The sequence below is a fragment of the Prionailurus viverrinus genome, chromosome E1 (assembly GCF_022837055.1).
Source record: "Prionailurus viverrinus isolate Anna chromosome E1, UM_Priviv_1.0, whole genome shotgun sequence".
In the NCBI taxonomy this organism is placed as follows: domain Eukaryota; kingdom Metazoa; phylum Chordata; class Mammalia; order Carnivora; family Felidae; genus Prionailurus; species Prionailurus viverrinus.
This window is the reverse complement of record NC_062574.1, coordinates 2940305-2955420: the sequence shown is the minus strand read 5'-3', so window position 1 is coordinate 2955420 and position 15116 is coordinate 2940305. Positions and strand designations below refer to the sequence as shown.

General features: G+C 63.3%; 1 protein-coding gene across 4 annotated transcripts; it reads left to right on the top strand.

Annotated features, from left to right (window-relative positions):
• The first annotated feature begins 191 nt into the window (after nt 1-191).
• PER1 (period circadian regulator 1) lies at nt 192-15104 on the top strand. 4 transcript variants are annotated; one of them, XM_047833316.1, is made up of 23 exons: nt 192-266; nt 5592-6013; nt 6136-6234; nt 6330-6484; nt 6611-6732; nt 6825-7026; nt 7140-7191; nt 7331-7473; nt 7860-7938; nt 8017-8123; nt 8301-8454; nt 8538-8646; nt 8741-8872; nt 9044-9149; nt 9253-9424; nt 9518-9645; nt 9861-10037; nt 10643-10885; nt 11777-12384; nt 12807-12990; nt 13162-13351; nt 13687-13837; nt 14237-15104. In XM_047833316.1, the coding sequence occupies exons 2-23, from the start codon at nt 5739-5741 to the stop codon at nt 14516-14518; spliced, it is 3870 nt and encodes a 1289-aa protein (XP_047689272.1). In that variant the 5' UTR covers nt 192-266; nt 5592-5738; the 3' UTR covers nt 14519-15104. The 4 variants fall into 4 exon arrangements, with proteins under 4 accessions (XP_047689272.1, XP_047689273.1, XP_047689270.1 ...); XM_047833317.1 differs by lacking the exon at nt 192-266 and adding an exon at nt 383-491; XM_047833314.1 differs by lacking the exon at nt 192-266 and adding an exon at nt 3910-4040.
• Nucleotides 15105-15116: the final 12 nt, after the last annotated feature.

The following is a 15116-nucleotide window of genomic DNA, read 5'->3' as shown; positions in this document are numbered from 1 at the left end:
CTCTCGCACGTGGAGCTGTCACTGCGGGTTGGCAAGCTGACCAATGAGGAGATGACGGCGGCGGGTGGCGCCAATGGTGGCTATGCGAGGGCCGGGCGGACGCACGCGGCGCGGGGCATGGGTCGGCACCCTTAGGCCAATGAGCTCGAGGGGCGTGGCCGCGCGGCCGGGGGGGGGGGGGGGGGGGGGGCGGGCCAGCAGGAGCTGGTCCCAGGCGCTGGCGCCCGGGCAGGGAAGCCAGTGTAGCCTCTTTGCGCTTGCGGAGGGTGAGTGCTCGCGGGTGGGGGGAGGTGGGCGGCGGTCAGCGCGCGCCTCTCCGGGGTGCTGTGTTCTTTCAGGGACGCTGTCAACAGAGTTGGGGGAGGGTCATGCGAATCCAGGATCACCGCTGTGGGGAGCTCTGATGGATGTGGGGAGTAGGACGGCGAACTCAGCCCTCGAGGGACGAGGGAGGGAGGTTCGGACACCGGGTACATTCCTCACCTCCTTAGGTACCTGGACCCCGACTGATCCAGGGGATCCTGGGAGGGTGGGCCTCGGCGAGGGAGGTATGGGGACAGGATCCCTGAGGGTGGGTGGGGGACGTCCCAGTGCTTGGCTACTGTTTGAATAGGCGCCTTAAGCATTTGAAAGAGCGGGGTTCTGAGGCTTCAGGGAGGCCCCGGTAGGGCAGGTGCCAGAGGGTTGACATAGTGATTTGAGACAGGATGGCGAGGTGGCGAGGGGAGATGTGACCCAGAGCCAGTCACATCGAGGCTCTGGATGTCTTTCTTGTGTCTAAAGAGGAGGGGTTGGGCCTTGGAGCCGCCCCCGGGAGGAAAGGTGGAGTAGCAGCTGTTGGGTCCTGAGAGGGAGGACAGGGTTGTGCCGACTGTCTCTGCACGTGTCTTCTGGAGCCCCTGGCGGTGAGCAGGCACAAACAGGGTACTCTACTATCTGTGCAAACAGGCCTGCGGTAAAGTGACCTGGGCTAAGGTGGAAGAGTGACAAGGTGGGGTTCCTAGGAGATCCCTGGGGCTGGTGGCCACCAAGGTGACCTCAAGGACTTTGGGAGCATGTGTAAACCGGGGCTGAGGTGATTGGGAGCATGTGGGGAGTGCATACGGAATGTCTGAGACCAGGCCCAGGGAGCAGAGGAACTGGATGGAGACTGTGTCCCAGGCACCAAAGTTAGAATCGACTGGATATTTGAGAGGCCCAGATTCCCAGGTTCCCGAAGGATGAGATGCCAGAATGACAAATCATTATCAGAGCTCAGATTTGACCCCTGGGTTTTGTTTGTTAAGAGCCTGAGAACATATTAGGAGGCAAGTTTAGTAACTTCTGGCTCTGTGGAAATGGGGATAATAATACCCATCTCACGGGCTTGTTCTGGGGATTAAATAAGAGAATATACGTTTAGTGCTTAGCAAGGTGCTTCATGTTTTGGGGTGTGTGTGTGTGTGTGTGTGTGTGTGTGTGTGTGTGTTTAGCTAAACAAAAAATGACTGTAGGATATCAAAACAACAGTGACAGGAATGCTGGTGGTTGGGAACTATAATCTCACGTTCTCAAGTTTTTCGGCCAAGTTTTGGTGACTCCCTCTCCATTTCCCTCTTCCTGGTTCTTCTGATCGTCAGGCACCAGCCCAAACCGTCGTTCCACCCTATGTCCGTCTTCCAGGATCCAGGCCCCAGGCCGGGCCACTTGCTCTGTCCTAGTTCGATTTCCTCATCCTAGACCCATTCTTCTCCCTGCCCCTCCTCCCTCTCTCTGCTGCCATAGTAACAAGAGATTCCGGCGCTGAGGGGGCCTCCGGGAGGGAGCAAAGGTGCGTGTGCTCTCGCAGAACCTGGCCTCCAACTTCCCCGCCCTAGCTCTTTGGGACTGGGCCAGCAGATGTGTACAGTTTGGGAGGGGAGGGCGGAGCCCGTGCCAGCAGCGGGGCGAACGAGCCGAGGGAAGGGCGGATGTGAGTCTCGGGGAGAGAGCCAGGCGTAGGGGCGGGGGCGGGGGACCCCTTCCTCCTAATCCTCTCTCCAGGAATCCCTGGCTTTGGGACAGGACGGCTGTCTTTGGCTGGGGGAGGCGCCCGGGCCGGGTGCATGTCCTGGGCCTCCGGCCAAGAGAACATGATGTTCCCAAGTGCGCGGGCCGCCGCCCTCTCGAGCTGGCCGCCTCCCAAACCACTGCCTCTCCCAGCCTCCCTGTCCCACATTCCCCGGCTGCCTCGCTCCGCCCTCTTCCTCCGCTTTGACGTCACCGCTCTCTCCCGCCCCCTCTCCTCCATTGACGGCAGCGGGGCCCGGTTACTGTGGGGACTGTGAGGCTGGACGACCAGGGCCTTGCGAGCAGGTGGGGGCTGCTGGGGCGCTGGACCCCTTTCTCGATGCAAAGTGTAGATATGCAGGTGGGGGGTGGCAGAGCCGGCAGGGCCTCTGTCAGCGGGGATCACATCCAGATCCCAGGGGGAGAACTGGGGAGGAAGAAAAACCATGTTTCCAGAGGAGAGGAGTCTGAAAATGCGCCGGGGGACTGGGCCACAGTATACGAGTTGGGAGGACGTCTTCCAGGAGACGAGACCTGAATCCTTTGTTTTCTATGTTTTCCGGCTTTGGTTTTTGTGGGTTATTTTATGACATCCCTGTGTCCCAGCTTTTCCACGGAGCCCTCCTCCCGGCCCCTCCACGGGGAACACCATTGTTAAGGAAGGCTTAGGCCACGTGACAGGGAGGAAGGGCACCGACAGCTGATTGTGTCAGCATCGACTTGGGGGTCTCTTCACTTGCTGCCCACGTTAACAGGGAGCCCTGAGAGGATCTACCCACCGTCTTGGATGGAGGGGTCTGTCACTGCAGTTTTCCCCAGCCCAGCCTGGCACTTCCAGTGGTCTGCTCTGCCCCCTCCTTGAAAAAACATAATTTCCAGCACCTTTTCCATTGCTGGGGCCCCTTCCCCTCCCCCATCTATCCTTGTTAACAACAACAAAATCACCGTGTTTATTGATCATCTACCATGTGTCAGGTCCAGTCCTGGGGTTCTGGGGAATACAGAGAGGTGGCAGATGAGGTCTTTGGCTTTCTCTTGTCCTAGTGGTGGGGATCTGAAGCCCTTGCCACTTCACCTGTGTCTCTGTAGGGTCCCCCCTTGATCTCTTAGCCACCGGCTTTGTTCCCTATAGTCCTGGCTTCCTGGCCCCCACTTTTGGGGCAGCCCTAACTGTGGGTGGCTGCAGCCTGAGGAGAGAAGAAGCACTAGTCACCACGTAGGCTGCCCGGAGACCTTTTCTCTGATTGGGTACAGAAGCACCTGCCATTGTTTCCTTACAGCCCTTATTGGCTCTGGCTGCCCCTTCTGTTGTTTGCATCCTGCCCTGCACTCCGCCCCCTATCACAGGGGACCCTCAATTGCCATGCTCCCAGCTGTCCGCAGGATTTGAAGTGTCGGAGGAAGGGGCTGGGTAAAATGGCTGTATTGTGATGACAAGGCTGGGGAGAGGAACCCAGGAAAAGCCAAGCCGAGTTTCTGTGTGGCCTGCTCCTCCCGGGGACCAGCCATCTCATCCAGCTTGCCCCCCCCCCCCGGCCCCCGAGTACGCATTCCTTTTTCCCACCTCTGGCAAGGCCAAGGTGTCCTGCTGTGCCGGGTTGGACAGTTCAGGAAGCAGACATCTTTAAGCACCTACCGCGGCCCAGGCATTTTCCCTGAAGAGGGGAGCTTACGTCCCCTCCCCACCCTTCCATTATTCACTGTGCAAGGCGTCCTGCGCCCATTGGCTGGGTGGTGGTGTCTGGGGCCCTTCAGCCCAGCGCCAGCACCCAGGTCCACGTGCGCCCGTGTGTGTGACACAGCCCTGACCTCAGTAGGGGCCAGTAACCAATCAGGCGCCGGGACGAGATCCCCAGCCAATCGGGGGCGGGGCCTGCGGCTCAGCCGGCAGGAGGCCAATGAGGGGCAGTGCCTGGCATTATGCAACCCGCCTCCTGGCCCCGCGAAGCTTCCACTCGGCTGAGGGCTGCAACGGCGGCGGGCAGGCGGCCGGAGGGCGCTCGCGCGGCCAGGTAGGCATCTCCAGGGCCATCCGGGGACCGGTCTCCCGCCCGAAGTCGGGCCGCCGCCACTTCCAGCCTGATGCGCCGCTTTCGGCCCGGGCGCTCGGACGGCTCACCCGCAGTCCGCCCTCCTTGCCGCTGTCCACCCCCTCTCTCTCTGCCTTCGGGTGTAACATGGGTGTTCCTCGCAACCATGTGCCGGCTGTCCGCACTCCTGATCCTCTTACCCTACCTCCAGCCTTGACCTCTCCTTCCAGCTACCCCGGCCCCACGTCCGACCCTCGGCAGGCCTGCCGCCGCCGCCTTTCTTGTCACTCGGGGGTCTTCGGTTTTGCCCCGGCACCGGGACCCCTTCAGGCTTTCCGCGCTGCCCGCGCTCCCCCCCTCCAGGCCCTGGCCCCGCGCCGGCCGTGATGTAAGCCTGGTTCGGGCTGGAACATCCCGTTCCCGGCGCTAGTTCCTGCTGTTGGCCACAGCCTTCCTTTTTCTCCTGGCGCTCAGAAAATGCTCGGGGGTTGGGGGTGTGGTTGGACGAGGAGTAGGGGAAGAACTATCCGCTGGCGTTTGTGCGTCCCTTGCTCAGGGCTGAGTGTGTCTGCTTCGGATGGGGGCGGAGTGTGTGTGTGTGTGTGTGTGTGTGTGTGTGTGTGTGTGTGTTTGGAGGGGTAATCTAGAAAAGTAGAGGACCGAAGAGAGAGGATTCCTGAGTCCCTGACAATGGCAGGTGCCGGCTTCAGTCCTGTGGGTCGGGAGAGGGTGCGGGGGCCGGAGGAGGACAGGCTGGGTCGTCTTGACCACAATGACCGAGATCCAGGCGAAGGCCAGGCTGGGGAGCTTTTGCGCGGAGGGCGGTGGCGGTTGTGTTTTGCCCTGGGGAGCAAGGCCAGCCTCTGGAAACCCCATGGGCAGCCCTTCTTCTTACGGCCACCAAGCCCTGCAGGGCCTGGGGGTGTAGTAGAGGTGGGCGACCCCGGGCCGCGCCCGCCAGCGTGGGAGTGGGTCGATCCCTGGCTCCGCCGGGAAATGGGGGAGGGGTCGCCCCTCCCGCCCTCCCGTGGTCCCTCCAGCAACCGCTGAGCTCAGCTGCTGACGTCGGTTTCCCTGGCGACCGCGGCGGCGGCGGAATCGCGTGGTGGGTCCGCGCATGTCTGTGCGCATGTGCAGCGGGGGTGGCGCCGCCCCCGGATAAAATTAGCCTGGAGGCCTAAATATAGGAGACGACAGGCATACCCCCTGCTCCGAGGCCTTGGGAGTCCGGCGCGGAGTGGGGGCCTGAAGGGAATTTGAGGATGGGAAGTGTCCAGGCTTTGGTTCACGGTCATAGTTCTCGTCGAATACTCAGGCTCTTACTTTCCCAGGCCACGCTGGCGGGGGAAGTGGGGGAAGGCTGGAGAGAGGCCCCTTCCCATCTGCAGACGCCTATGGGAATAGGAAACAGAACTTACCCGGGCCCCCAAGCCTGGGGCCTAGGGGCCTGGGGGCCGACAGAGCAGGGTCTGAATGAAACCGGCAGGATTGTAAAGTTAACAGCTTGCCCTTCTTCTTGGTCTCCCTGTCCAGGTACTGCCTGGGATCAAACTTCTCAGTTCTCAGAGGCTTGCGTCTCCCACCTCACTCCCCCAGCCAGGCCGCCCGGCCCCCTCGTGCGCTCTCGTGGTGGCCTCTCTGCCTGCTCTGTTTCCCCCTTGCCCTCCCCATGGCGCAGACATGAATGGCCCCCTGGAAGGGGCTGATGGGGGAGGGGACTCCGGACCGGGGGAGTCCTTTTGCCCTGGAGGGGCCCCATCCCCTGGGCCGCCACAGCACCGGTCTTGCCCTGGCCCCAGCCTGGCTGATGACACAGATGCCAACAGCAATGGCTCCAGCGGCAATGAGTCCAACGGGCCCGAGTCCAGGGGCGCATCCCAGCGGAGCTCACACAGCTCCTCCTCTGGCAACGGCAAGGACTCCGCCCTGCTGGAGACCACTGAGAGCAGCAAGAGGTGTGTGGGCAAGTGCCTCAGGGTCTGGGGGTGGTCCAGCCCGCAGGCTGAGCCAGGGCGGGTGGGGGTGGGGGCCCTGCTCCTGGGTGCCTTCTCATTGTGGGCCTGCTGCTTCTCCCCAGCACGAACTCTCAGAGTCCCTCCCCACCCAGCAGCTCCATTGCCTACAGCCTCCTGAGCGCCAGCTCTGAGCAGGACAACCCGTCTACCAGTGGCTGCAGGTTCGTGGGGGTGAGGGCCAAAGAAGAAGGCTGGGGGCCTGGGCCACGGTCTGGGCCTAAGAGCTATACCCCTTACCTCCCTGTGGGCCCTGCAGCAGTGAACAGTCCGCCCGGGCCAGGACCCAGAAGGAACTCATGACGGCTCTGCGGGAGCTCAAGCTTCGGCTGCCGCCAGAGCGTCGGGGCAAGGGCCGCTCCGGGACCCTGGCCACGCTTCAGTATGCTCTGGCCTGTGTCAAGCAGGTGCAGGGTGAGTGGTGCTTCCTGGGAGGGCCGTGGCTGGGCGCTGGGCCACCGTGGTGGCGGCGGGGGGGGGGGGGGGGGGGGGGCGCGCGGCAGTCTTCTCAGTAGATACCTCACCACCTTTGCCCTACAGCCAACCAAGAATACTACCAGCAGTGGAGCCTGGAGGAGGGCGAACCTTGTGCCATGGACATGTCCACCTATACCCTGGAGGAGCTGGAGCACATCACGTCTGAGTATACGCTCCGCAACCAGGTCAGCTGCGGCCCGGCCTCTCCATCCCGCCGCGCCACCGTCCTCCGTCGCGAGGCTCCTGAGTCTGCTTTCGCCCTCTCTTTCCTGCCCAGGATACCTTCTCCGTGGCGGTCTCCTTCCTGACGGGCCGCATCGTCTACATCTCAGAGCAGGCGGGTACCCTGCTGCGCTGCAAGCGGGACGTGTTCCGGGGCGCCCGCTTCTCTGAGCTCCTGGCCCCCCAGGACGTGGGCGTCTTCTACGGTTCCACTGCCCCATCTCGCCTGCCCACCTGGGGCGCCGGGGCCTCAGCAGGTGAGGTCCCCAAGTGCTCGGGGCCAGGGACCAGCAGTCCCAGGGAGTCCCTGTTCTGAGGGGCCAGGGAGGAAGTGGGGGGCTGTCCTCAGCACCCTCCTGGTCTGTTCCAGGTTCAGGCCTCAAGGACTTCACCCAGGAGAAGTCTGTCTTCTGCCGTATCAGGTAGGTGGGGGATGTGGGGAGCAGACCCCCTCCCACCATCCACACCCCCGCTGTTTTGCGGCATGGTCCATGACCTTGAGGTGAAGGGTGCGTGGTCCTCCACTAAGAGTCACTAGTGCCTCTCTGTCTCCTTTGCTAGAGGGGGTCCTGACCGGGATTCAGGGCCTCGGTACCAGCCATTCCGCCTAACGCCGTATGTGACCAAGATCCGGGTCTCAGATGGGGCCCCCGCGCAGCCATGCTGCCTGCTCATTGCAGAGCGCATCCACTCGGGTTACGAAGGTGTGTGGGCAATGGGCCTGGCCTGGTGGGGCGTAGGAAGAAGGGTGACTTCCCTACAGTAGTGGGGAGGTAGGACGTGAGTCTGAGAGGCAGGTCCCAGCCCCTCAAAATCTTGGGACAGAGAAGGAACCATAAGGATGAAGGTTTGAGTCCATTTTTAGTGGGGGGAGAGTTGAATAAGCATCCTGAGCTAGGAGCAGGGAAGGTTGAATGCTTTGGTTCTCCGTTTCACTCTTGGCGTGGGGTGAAAGAATGGTCCAGACCGTCTGTGCAGGCTAGAGGGCTCCCACAGCTGTGGGGAGGCCTGCCAGCCAGCTTGAGGCTTGGGGCTGAGAAGTTGGACCATTCTGGAGAAAAACTCAGTGGCCTCGCTCTCTGTGCCCCAGCTCCCCGGATCCCTCCTGACAAGAGGATCTTCACTACTCGGCACACTCCCAGCTGCCTCTTCCAGGATGTGGACGAAAGGTTTGCTCAGGACCTGGAGGGAAGGGGGTGGGGAGGGCTGAGGCCATGGCTACTCTCTGATGCCTCCTCCCCTCGCAGGGCCGCCCCCCTGCTGGGCTACCTTCCCCAGGACCTCCTGGGGGCCCCAGTCCTCCTGTTCCTGCACCCTGAGGACCGGCCCCTCATGTTGGCCATCCACAAGAAGAGTGAGTTAGTTCTCTATGCTGCTCTCCTTCCTCCGCTGTCTGCGGGGCCTCTCAGTGGCTGTGCTTGTGGTTGTCCCTTGGGGCCTCGGTGTCCTGGATCTCCAGTGGGCGGCCCTCTGCTTTGCCCGGCTCTGCCTCCTGCCCACCCTCCCCTCCCCTCACTTCTCACTCCTTCAGTCCTGCAGTTGGCTGGCCAGCCCTTCGATCACTCCCCCATCCGCTTCTGCGCCAGGAATGGGGAGTACGTCACCATGGACACCAGCTGGGCCGGCTTCGTGCACCCCTGGAGCCGCAAGGTGGCCTTTGTGTTGGGACGCCACAAAGTGCGCACGTAAGTGGGCCCCAGAGCTGGCCCTGTGGGCTGGGACCACGCAGGAGGGGGCAGGGCCCGACTTAGTCTTCTCCACCCTGCAGGGCACCCCTGAACGAGGACGTGTTCACTCCTCCGGCCCCCAGCCCAGCTTTGTCTCTGGACTCTGATATCCAGGAGCTGTCCGAACAGATCCACAGGCTGCTGTTACAGGTGACTGTCAAGGGGCGGGGCTCGGAGATGAGGCAGGGGTAGGGGCGCAGGGAGGAGGGCTGAGACCTCTAACCAGGTTCTCTCTCTGCCTCAGCCGGTACACAGCCCCAGTCCCACCGGGCTCTGTGGGGTCGGCCCCGCCGCTTCCCCGGGCCCTCTCCTCAGCCCTGGCTCCTCCAGTGATAGCAACGGGGGTGATGCCGAGGGGCCCGGGCCTCCCGCCCCGGTGAGTGTCCCTCCCCTGCTTCGCCCTCTAGTGTCACGTTCCCCTGTCCAGGCCCAGTTCCTGTGCCTTTCCTTCCTGTCCTGCGTTCGCCGTGGTCCCTGTGCCTCCCCTCTAGTACCCCTCGTTGCGTTGTGCCCTGGACCAGTGACACTGCCCTGCCCTGTCCTGCAGGTGACCTTCCAGCAGATCTGTAAAGATGTGCACCTGGTGAAACATCAGGGACAGCAGCTTTTCATCGAGTCCCGCGCTTGGCCTCCGCCCCGGCCCCGCCTCCCTGGTGAGTTGGTGAGGGTGTGGCTGAGCAGTGAGACCCCGGGGCCCCCTGACCTTCACCCCAACCCAGAGGAGCTTGTCTCTCCTTTTTTCTCTCCTTGGCGCAGCCGCAGGCACCTTCAAGGCCAAGACCCTTTCCTGCCAATCCCCAGACCCGGAGCTGGAGATGGTCCCTGCTCCAGTCCAGGCTCCACTCACCTTGACCCCTGAGGAGGTGGAGAGAAAAGAAGCCAATGGTTGTTCCTACCAGCAGATCAACTGCTTGGACAGCATCCTCAGGTCAGGCTACCCCGGAACCTTCTCCCACCTGGGCCCTGGCCTCGGCCCACCTCAAGCCCTGCCTTCATGCCCTCTGGCGCCCCTGCCCCGCAGGTACCTGGAAAGCTGTAACATTCCCAGCACCACCAAGCGTAAATGTGCCTCCTCCTCCTGTACCACCTCGTCAGCCTCCGACGATGACAAGCAGAGGACAGGTCCGCTCCCTCTGGGGGCCAAGAAAGGTAAGGACCCCGTGCACGCCCTGTCCCCGCTGCCCCGTCCTGGCCCCCTGGCCCAGTGTTTCTGCATTTCTGCCTTTGGGGCCCCCACCTTGCTCCACCCTGTTCCCCTCCCCGCCTTCAGATTTGCGGAGTTCTCTGTCCCGTCTGTCCTTCCACGTCTTCTCTGGGATTTCCCCTCCGACCTCCCGGGGGTGACGTGCCATCTCTCCGCACAGATGCATCGGCAGTGCTGTCCGGGGAGGGGGCCGTCCCACAGAAGGAGCCGGTGGTGGGAGGCGCCCTGAGCCCGCTCGCGCTGGCCAATAAGGCAGAGAGCGTGGTGTCCGTCACCAGTCAGTGTAGCTTCAGCTCCACCATCGTCCATGTGGGAGACAAGAAGCCCCCGGAGTCGGGTATGGGCGCGGAGTGAGGGGGTTGCACTCGGCCCCCTAGCCAGATCTCCCTCCTGCCCACCTTTCCCTTCCCTGTCTGGCCCCTAACGGAGAGGAGGAGGTCTCCGTCTTGGCTTGGGGCTGCTGCCTGCTGTTCACCCCCGCCGGCCTTCACTGCTTTGTTTTTCCGTGTTCTCGCTGTCGGTTCGCACACAAGGTCTAGGGTGGGGGGCCCGACCCCGTGGTGCTGTCCGCAGAGGGTCCGAGGATAGGGACTGTTGGGAACCCCTAAAGGGTCGCCGGGTGCTGTCCTGGAGGACGTGTGAGGGGAGGGCAAGGAGCGAGCTTCCCTTCCAAGGAGAGTCTTGGAGGTGTTTCTTATCCTAGGGGACTGTCACCGGAGGGGACTAAGTGTTCTCTCTCACCCTGGGACCGCTTTGCATGGAGAAGAGGGCCCAGAACCAGTCCTCAGCAGGGAGGAGGCCAAGGGGTGCACGTGGGGCACAGTCTTGGCTGTGGGGCAGAGGCCAGGGGTTGGCTGGGTTGTTGGATGGGGAGGGTGTGGTATGGATGTACTAACCCCTGAGGTGACTCCAGTGACCTTTCCTCCGTCTCGCCTTCCTCAGACATCATCATGATGGAGGACCTGCCTGGCCTGGCTCCAGGCCCAGCCCCCAGCCCAGCCCCCAGCCCCACAGTAGCCCCTGACCCAGCCCCAGATGCCTACCGCCCGGTGGGCCTGACCAAGGCCGTGCTGTCCCTGCACACACAGAAGGAGGAGCAGGCCTTCCTCAGCCGCTTCCGAGATCTCGGCCGACTGCGTGGACTTGACGGCTCCTCCCCGGCCCCCTTGGCCCCTGGCGAGCGAGGTAGCCACCCAGGACAGCCCTGAGCCTCGTCCTCTGCCCAGTCTGGGACCAGACTGTCGGGGGTCGGGGGCAGGGGGTTCTCGAGGGAGACATTCCTGCTCCAGGGCCCCCGGGCCCTGCTTAGGGACAGGCCCCTCGCTAGCGTCTCCCTACTAGGCGGGGGTTCCGGGCTGCAGCCAGAGGAGGGCAGCCTGGGGGGCTGGCACTGAGACAGGCAGGCGGAGTGCTCTGCTCCAGGTAAGCTCTTTCAAGCCCATCTTGGGGGCAGGGGCTGAAGCGTGCCCACTTGTGACCCAGTTGTCGCTGCTTAAGAAGCCCCTATAGACCGCAGGCCAGACACAGGCCAGGCGGGCCGGGACAGCTGCTGTGGGGTCGGGGCTTCAAGGGCAGGATGTCAGCCCTCCAGGTGCCTGAGAGAGGCTCCCTGCAGGCGGACGCGGGACTCGGGACTGGGCTTTCCCGGCCATCTCATCACTCCACCTCAAGCTAGGCCGAGCGTGGCCTCGACCGGCCGGAGGAGCGCCCAGGCTGGCGTTACTGTGGGAGTTTGGGGGATGGACCGGAGCTGCCTGCCCGTTCGCCCACGGACGCGTCCTGCTTCCTCCCATCTGCCAGCGCGCCTCTGTCTTCTGTGTACCCTCTGCTCCACCCCACTTGTAACCTTTCCTTCCCTGGCTCCTTTTGCAATAAATCCCCCTCGTCCTGCCTCCTGTGATTCTTCCCTGAAGGTTCCCTCTCCTCCCTGGCGTCCCCTCTGTGCTGCGTGGCCGGAAGCCAGGTTCTCTTCGGGGCCTTCTGCCCTCTCCCTGGTCGGAGTGGCAGGGCGGTGTGGGTGGCAGGGATGCCGACCCCGGGGCTGAGGCCCTCGCTAACCCTGGTCTCTCCCCACAGGCTGCCACCACGGCCCCGCACCCCCCGGTCGCCGACACCACTGCCGATCCAAAGCCAAGCGCTCACGCCACCACCAGACCCCCCGGGCTGAAGCCCCTTGCTTCACCTCCCACCCGTCCCCCGTGCCACCCTCTGCCCCCTGGCCTCCCCCACCGGCCACTGCTCCCTTCCCAGCCGTGGTCCAGCCCTACCCTCTCCCGGTGTTCCCACGGGGAGGCCCCCACCCTCCTCCCTCCGCCCCTGCTTCCGGGCCCCCTGCAGCTTTCCCCGCCCCCCTAGTGACCCCAATGGTAGCCTTGGTGCTCCCTAACTACCTGTTCCCGACCCCGTCCGGCTATCCCTATGGGGTACCCCAGACTCCCGCTGAAGGGCCTCCAACCCCGGCCTCCCACTCCCCCTCTCCGCCCCTGCCCCCACCGCCCCCCAGCCCTCCCCACCGGCCCGACTCTCCCCTGTTCAACTCGAGATGCAGCTCCCCACTCCAGCTAAATCTGCTGCAGCTTGAGGAGCCCCCCCGTGTTGAAGGGGGTGCTGTTGCAGGGGGCACTGGGAGCAGTGCTGGGCCCCCGCCTCCCAGTGAGGAGGCTGCTGAGCCAGAGGCCAGACTGGTGAGCACTGACCCCCCTGCAGCCTTTTACCAGCACTCCCCTCCAGCCCCCTTCCCTTCACTCCTTTTCCACCTCACGCTTCGCCCCCTCTGCCTGCCGGGCTTCGGTCTCCAGGAGACGGTGTCCGTGGGGTGGGAGACCCCAGCTGAATTTCTGAATGAGGGCGAAATCGGCCACCTGGTCTGTGGAGTAGGGACGATCCTGTCCGACTTCTGAGAGCGCACGTGCCTCCTGGAAAGGGTCCAGCGTCACGCCCCTACTCTCTGGGCCAGCTCTCTTCTCTTTCATCCCGGCCCCACTGTCCCAGAGGGGAGGCAGAGGCCACTGGGGTTGGGTGTGTCCCCCATCCAGTGGAAGCACTTGAAAGGAAGCCTGGGTGTTGGCCCCTTAATCCCACCCTGCTCCCCCTCACCCCCGCCCAGGTGGAGGTAACGGAGTCCTCCAATCAGGACGCGCTGTCCGGCTCCAGTGACCTGCTGGAGTTGCTGCTGCAAGAAGATTCTCGATCTGGCACGGGCTCCGCCTCCTCGGGCTCCGGCTTGGGCTCCGGGTCCGGGTCCGGGGCAGGCTCCCACGAGGGAGGCAGCACCTCAGCCAGCATCACACGTGCGTGCCCCGCCCCCCCCCCCCCCCCACGTCCCCTCTGACCCCGGGGAGGCCGGCGACTGGGGGAGTTGGGAGGCCAGGCCCTGCTTCCTCAGGCCAGTGGGTTACAGGTGTGGCCTGGAGGGCGGGCCCTGGAGGCCTGACGGCGGCGGCGGTCCCTCCGCTTCGCAGGCAGCAGTCAGAGCAGCCACACGAGCAAGTACTTTGGCAGCGTTGACTCCTCTGAGGCCGAAGCCGGGGCCGCCCCGGCCAGGGCTGAGCCTGGGGAGCAGGTCATTAAGTACGTGCTCCAGGATCCCATCTGGCTGCTCATGGCCAACGCCGACCAGCGCGTCATGATGACCTACCAGGTGCCCTCCAGGTGAGGAGTTTCAGGGGCTGCCTCTGCCTCCCCTTTCAGAGGTGTGGGGAGGCTCGCCTACGCTCCCCTTCCCACCGAGCTTGGGATTTTCTTTTCCGGGGCTGGCTCTGGCCTGGGACTTCCTGCCCTGTCCCTGGGCCCCGGGAACTCCACCCCGCACTCGTTCTTGCCATGCTGAGGACAGCTTCTCTCTCTTGGAAGCCCTGAACTCCTAACGCGGGGTTGAGAGGGGCGTGAGGCCGTGGGTGCGCACCTGCCATAGAGGAAGAAGGGCCGCCTCGCAGGCTCTGGCCCTGGCTTCCAGCCTCTGCCTTCTGCACCCCTTCCCCGGGCAGGGACATGGCCTCCGTGCTGAAGCAGGACCGGGAGCGGCTCCGGGCCATGCAGAAGCAACAGCCTCGCTTCTCAGAGGACCAGCGCAGGGAACTGGGTGCTGTGCACTCCTGGGTCCGGAAGGGTCAGCTGCCTCGGGCCCTCGATGTGATGGTGAGAGATGTTAGGGCCGGGGGGGAGGAGGAGGGGGATTGAGCTTGGGTTGAAAGGTTAGAGGCTGAGGGGCTGATCCCCCCCGCCCCCCATTGTCTGTCCTGGGGTGTTTAATCCTGAAGGATGTTAATTCCACTAAGTTTTCTGCTGGGTCAGATAGTGTCTCATTACATGAGTCTTTACGGACCTTTTCGGGCCAATTCTATGCTAACGGACGTTGTGACTGTCTTATAGTGGGGTCCAGACAACAGGGAGCGGTACATTTTCAGTCTCCCTGGCCCACGCTTGTCTGTGTGGACTGGTACTTCTTTGGGAGCACGTTTGGGGGGGAGTCCTCCTGGGCTGGGGTGGCAGCTTAGCAGGGAGCACCTCGTCTGACTTCTCCCCTTTCCCTCCGAGGCCTGTGTGGATTGCGGCAGTAGCACCCGAGACCCCGGCCACCCTGATGACCCGCTCTTCTCGGAACTGGACGGACTGGGACTGGAGCCCATGGAGGAGGGCGGAGGCGAGGGTGGTGGTGGTGGTGGTGGCGGCAGTGGCGAGGGTGAGGGCGGAGAGGAGGCCGGCGCTCAAGCTGGGGCCAGGGCCTCAAGCTCCCAAGACCTGGCCATGGAGGAGGAGGAACAAGGTGGGAGCCCATCCAGTCCAGCCTTACCTGCCACGGAAAATGGCACCAGCTAGACCACATTTTGAGGCCACCTCTGGGAGTGCATGAGAAGCTTCCTTCTCCCTTCTTCCACCTCTCAGAACCAGCCGTGGCTGGACCAACCGATAGGAAACTGCCCCAGCTTCTCCCGCTTAGGGGGCCGGACCCCCATCAGCAGCCCAGGATCCAGGGGCAGCTTCTGGCTTCTTAGGGTACAGAGGGTGGGACTCTTCAGCCAGCCCAGCCCAGCGAAGCCTCCTCTCCCACCGCTGGTGAGGAGACCTTCCTTCCCCTGGACAAGGCTGCTGACGAGCTGCTGAAGTGGTCTCTCCAAGCCCTGGCTGAGCCCAAGTCCAGGTCCCTGAGGGTTGGGGCTACACTTATTTATTGGGGGAGACAGCTCGCTCTCCCACCTCCTTCCTAGAAGGGAGGAGGAGGGCCCGAGGCCCAAGCAGGACCCAGCGGTCCAAACCCCTAGCTGCTCCAGGGTGGGGGACGTTGGTGGACCATGGAGTCCCTGGTGCTGCCCCTCAGGTGGGACCCAGGTGTTCTCAGCTGTACCCTCTACCGATGGCATTTGTGTTTTTGATATTGTGTCTGTTATTATTTTTTAATACAAAAAGAAAAAAAAAA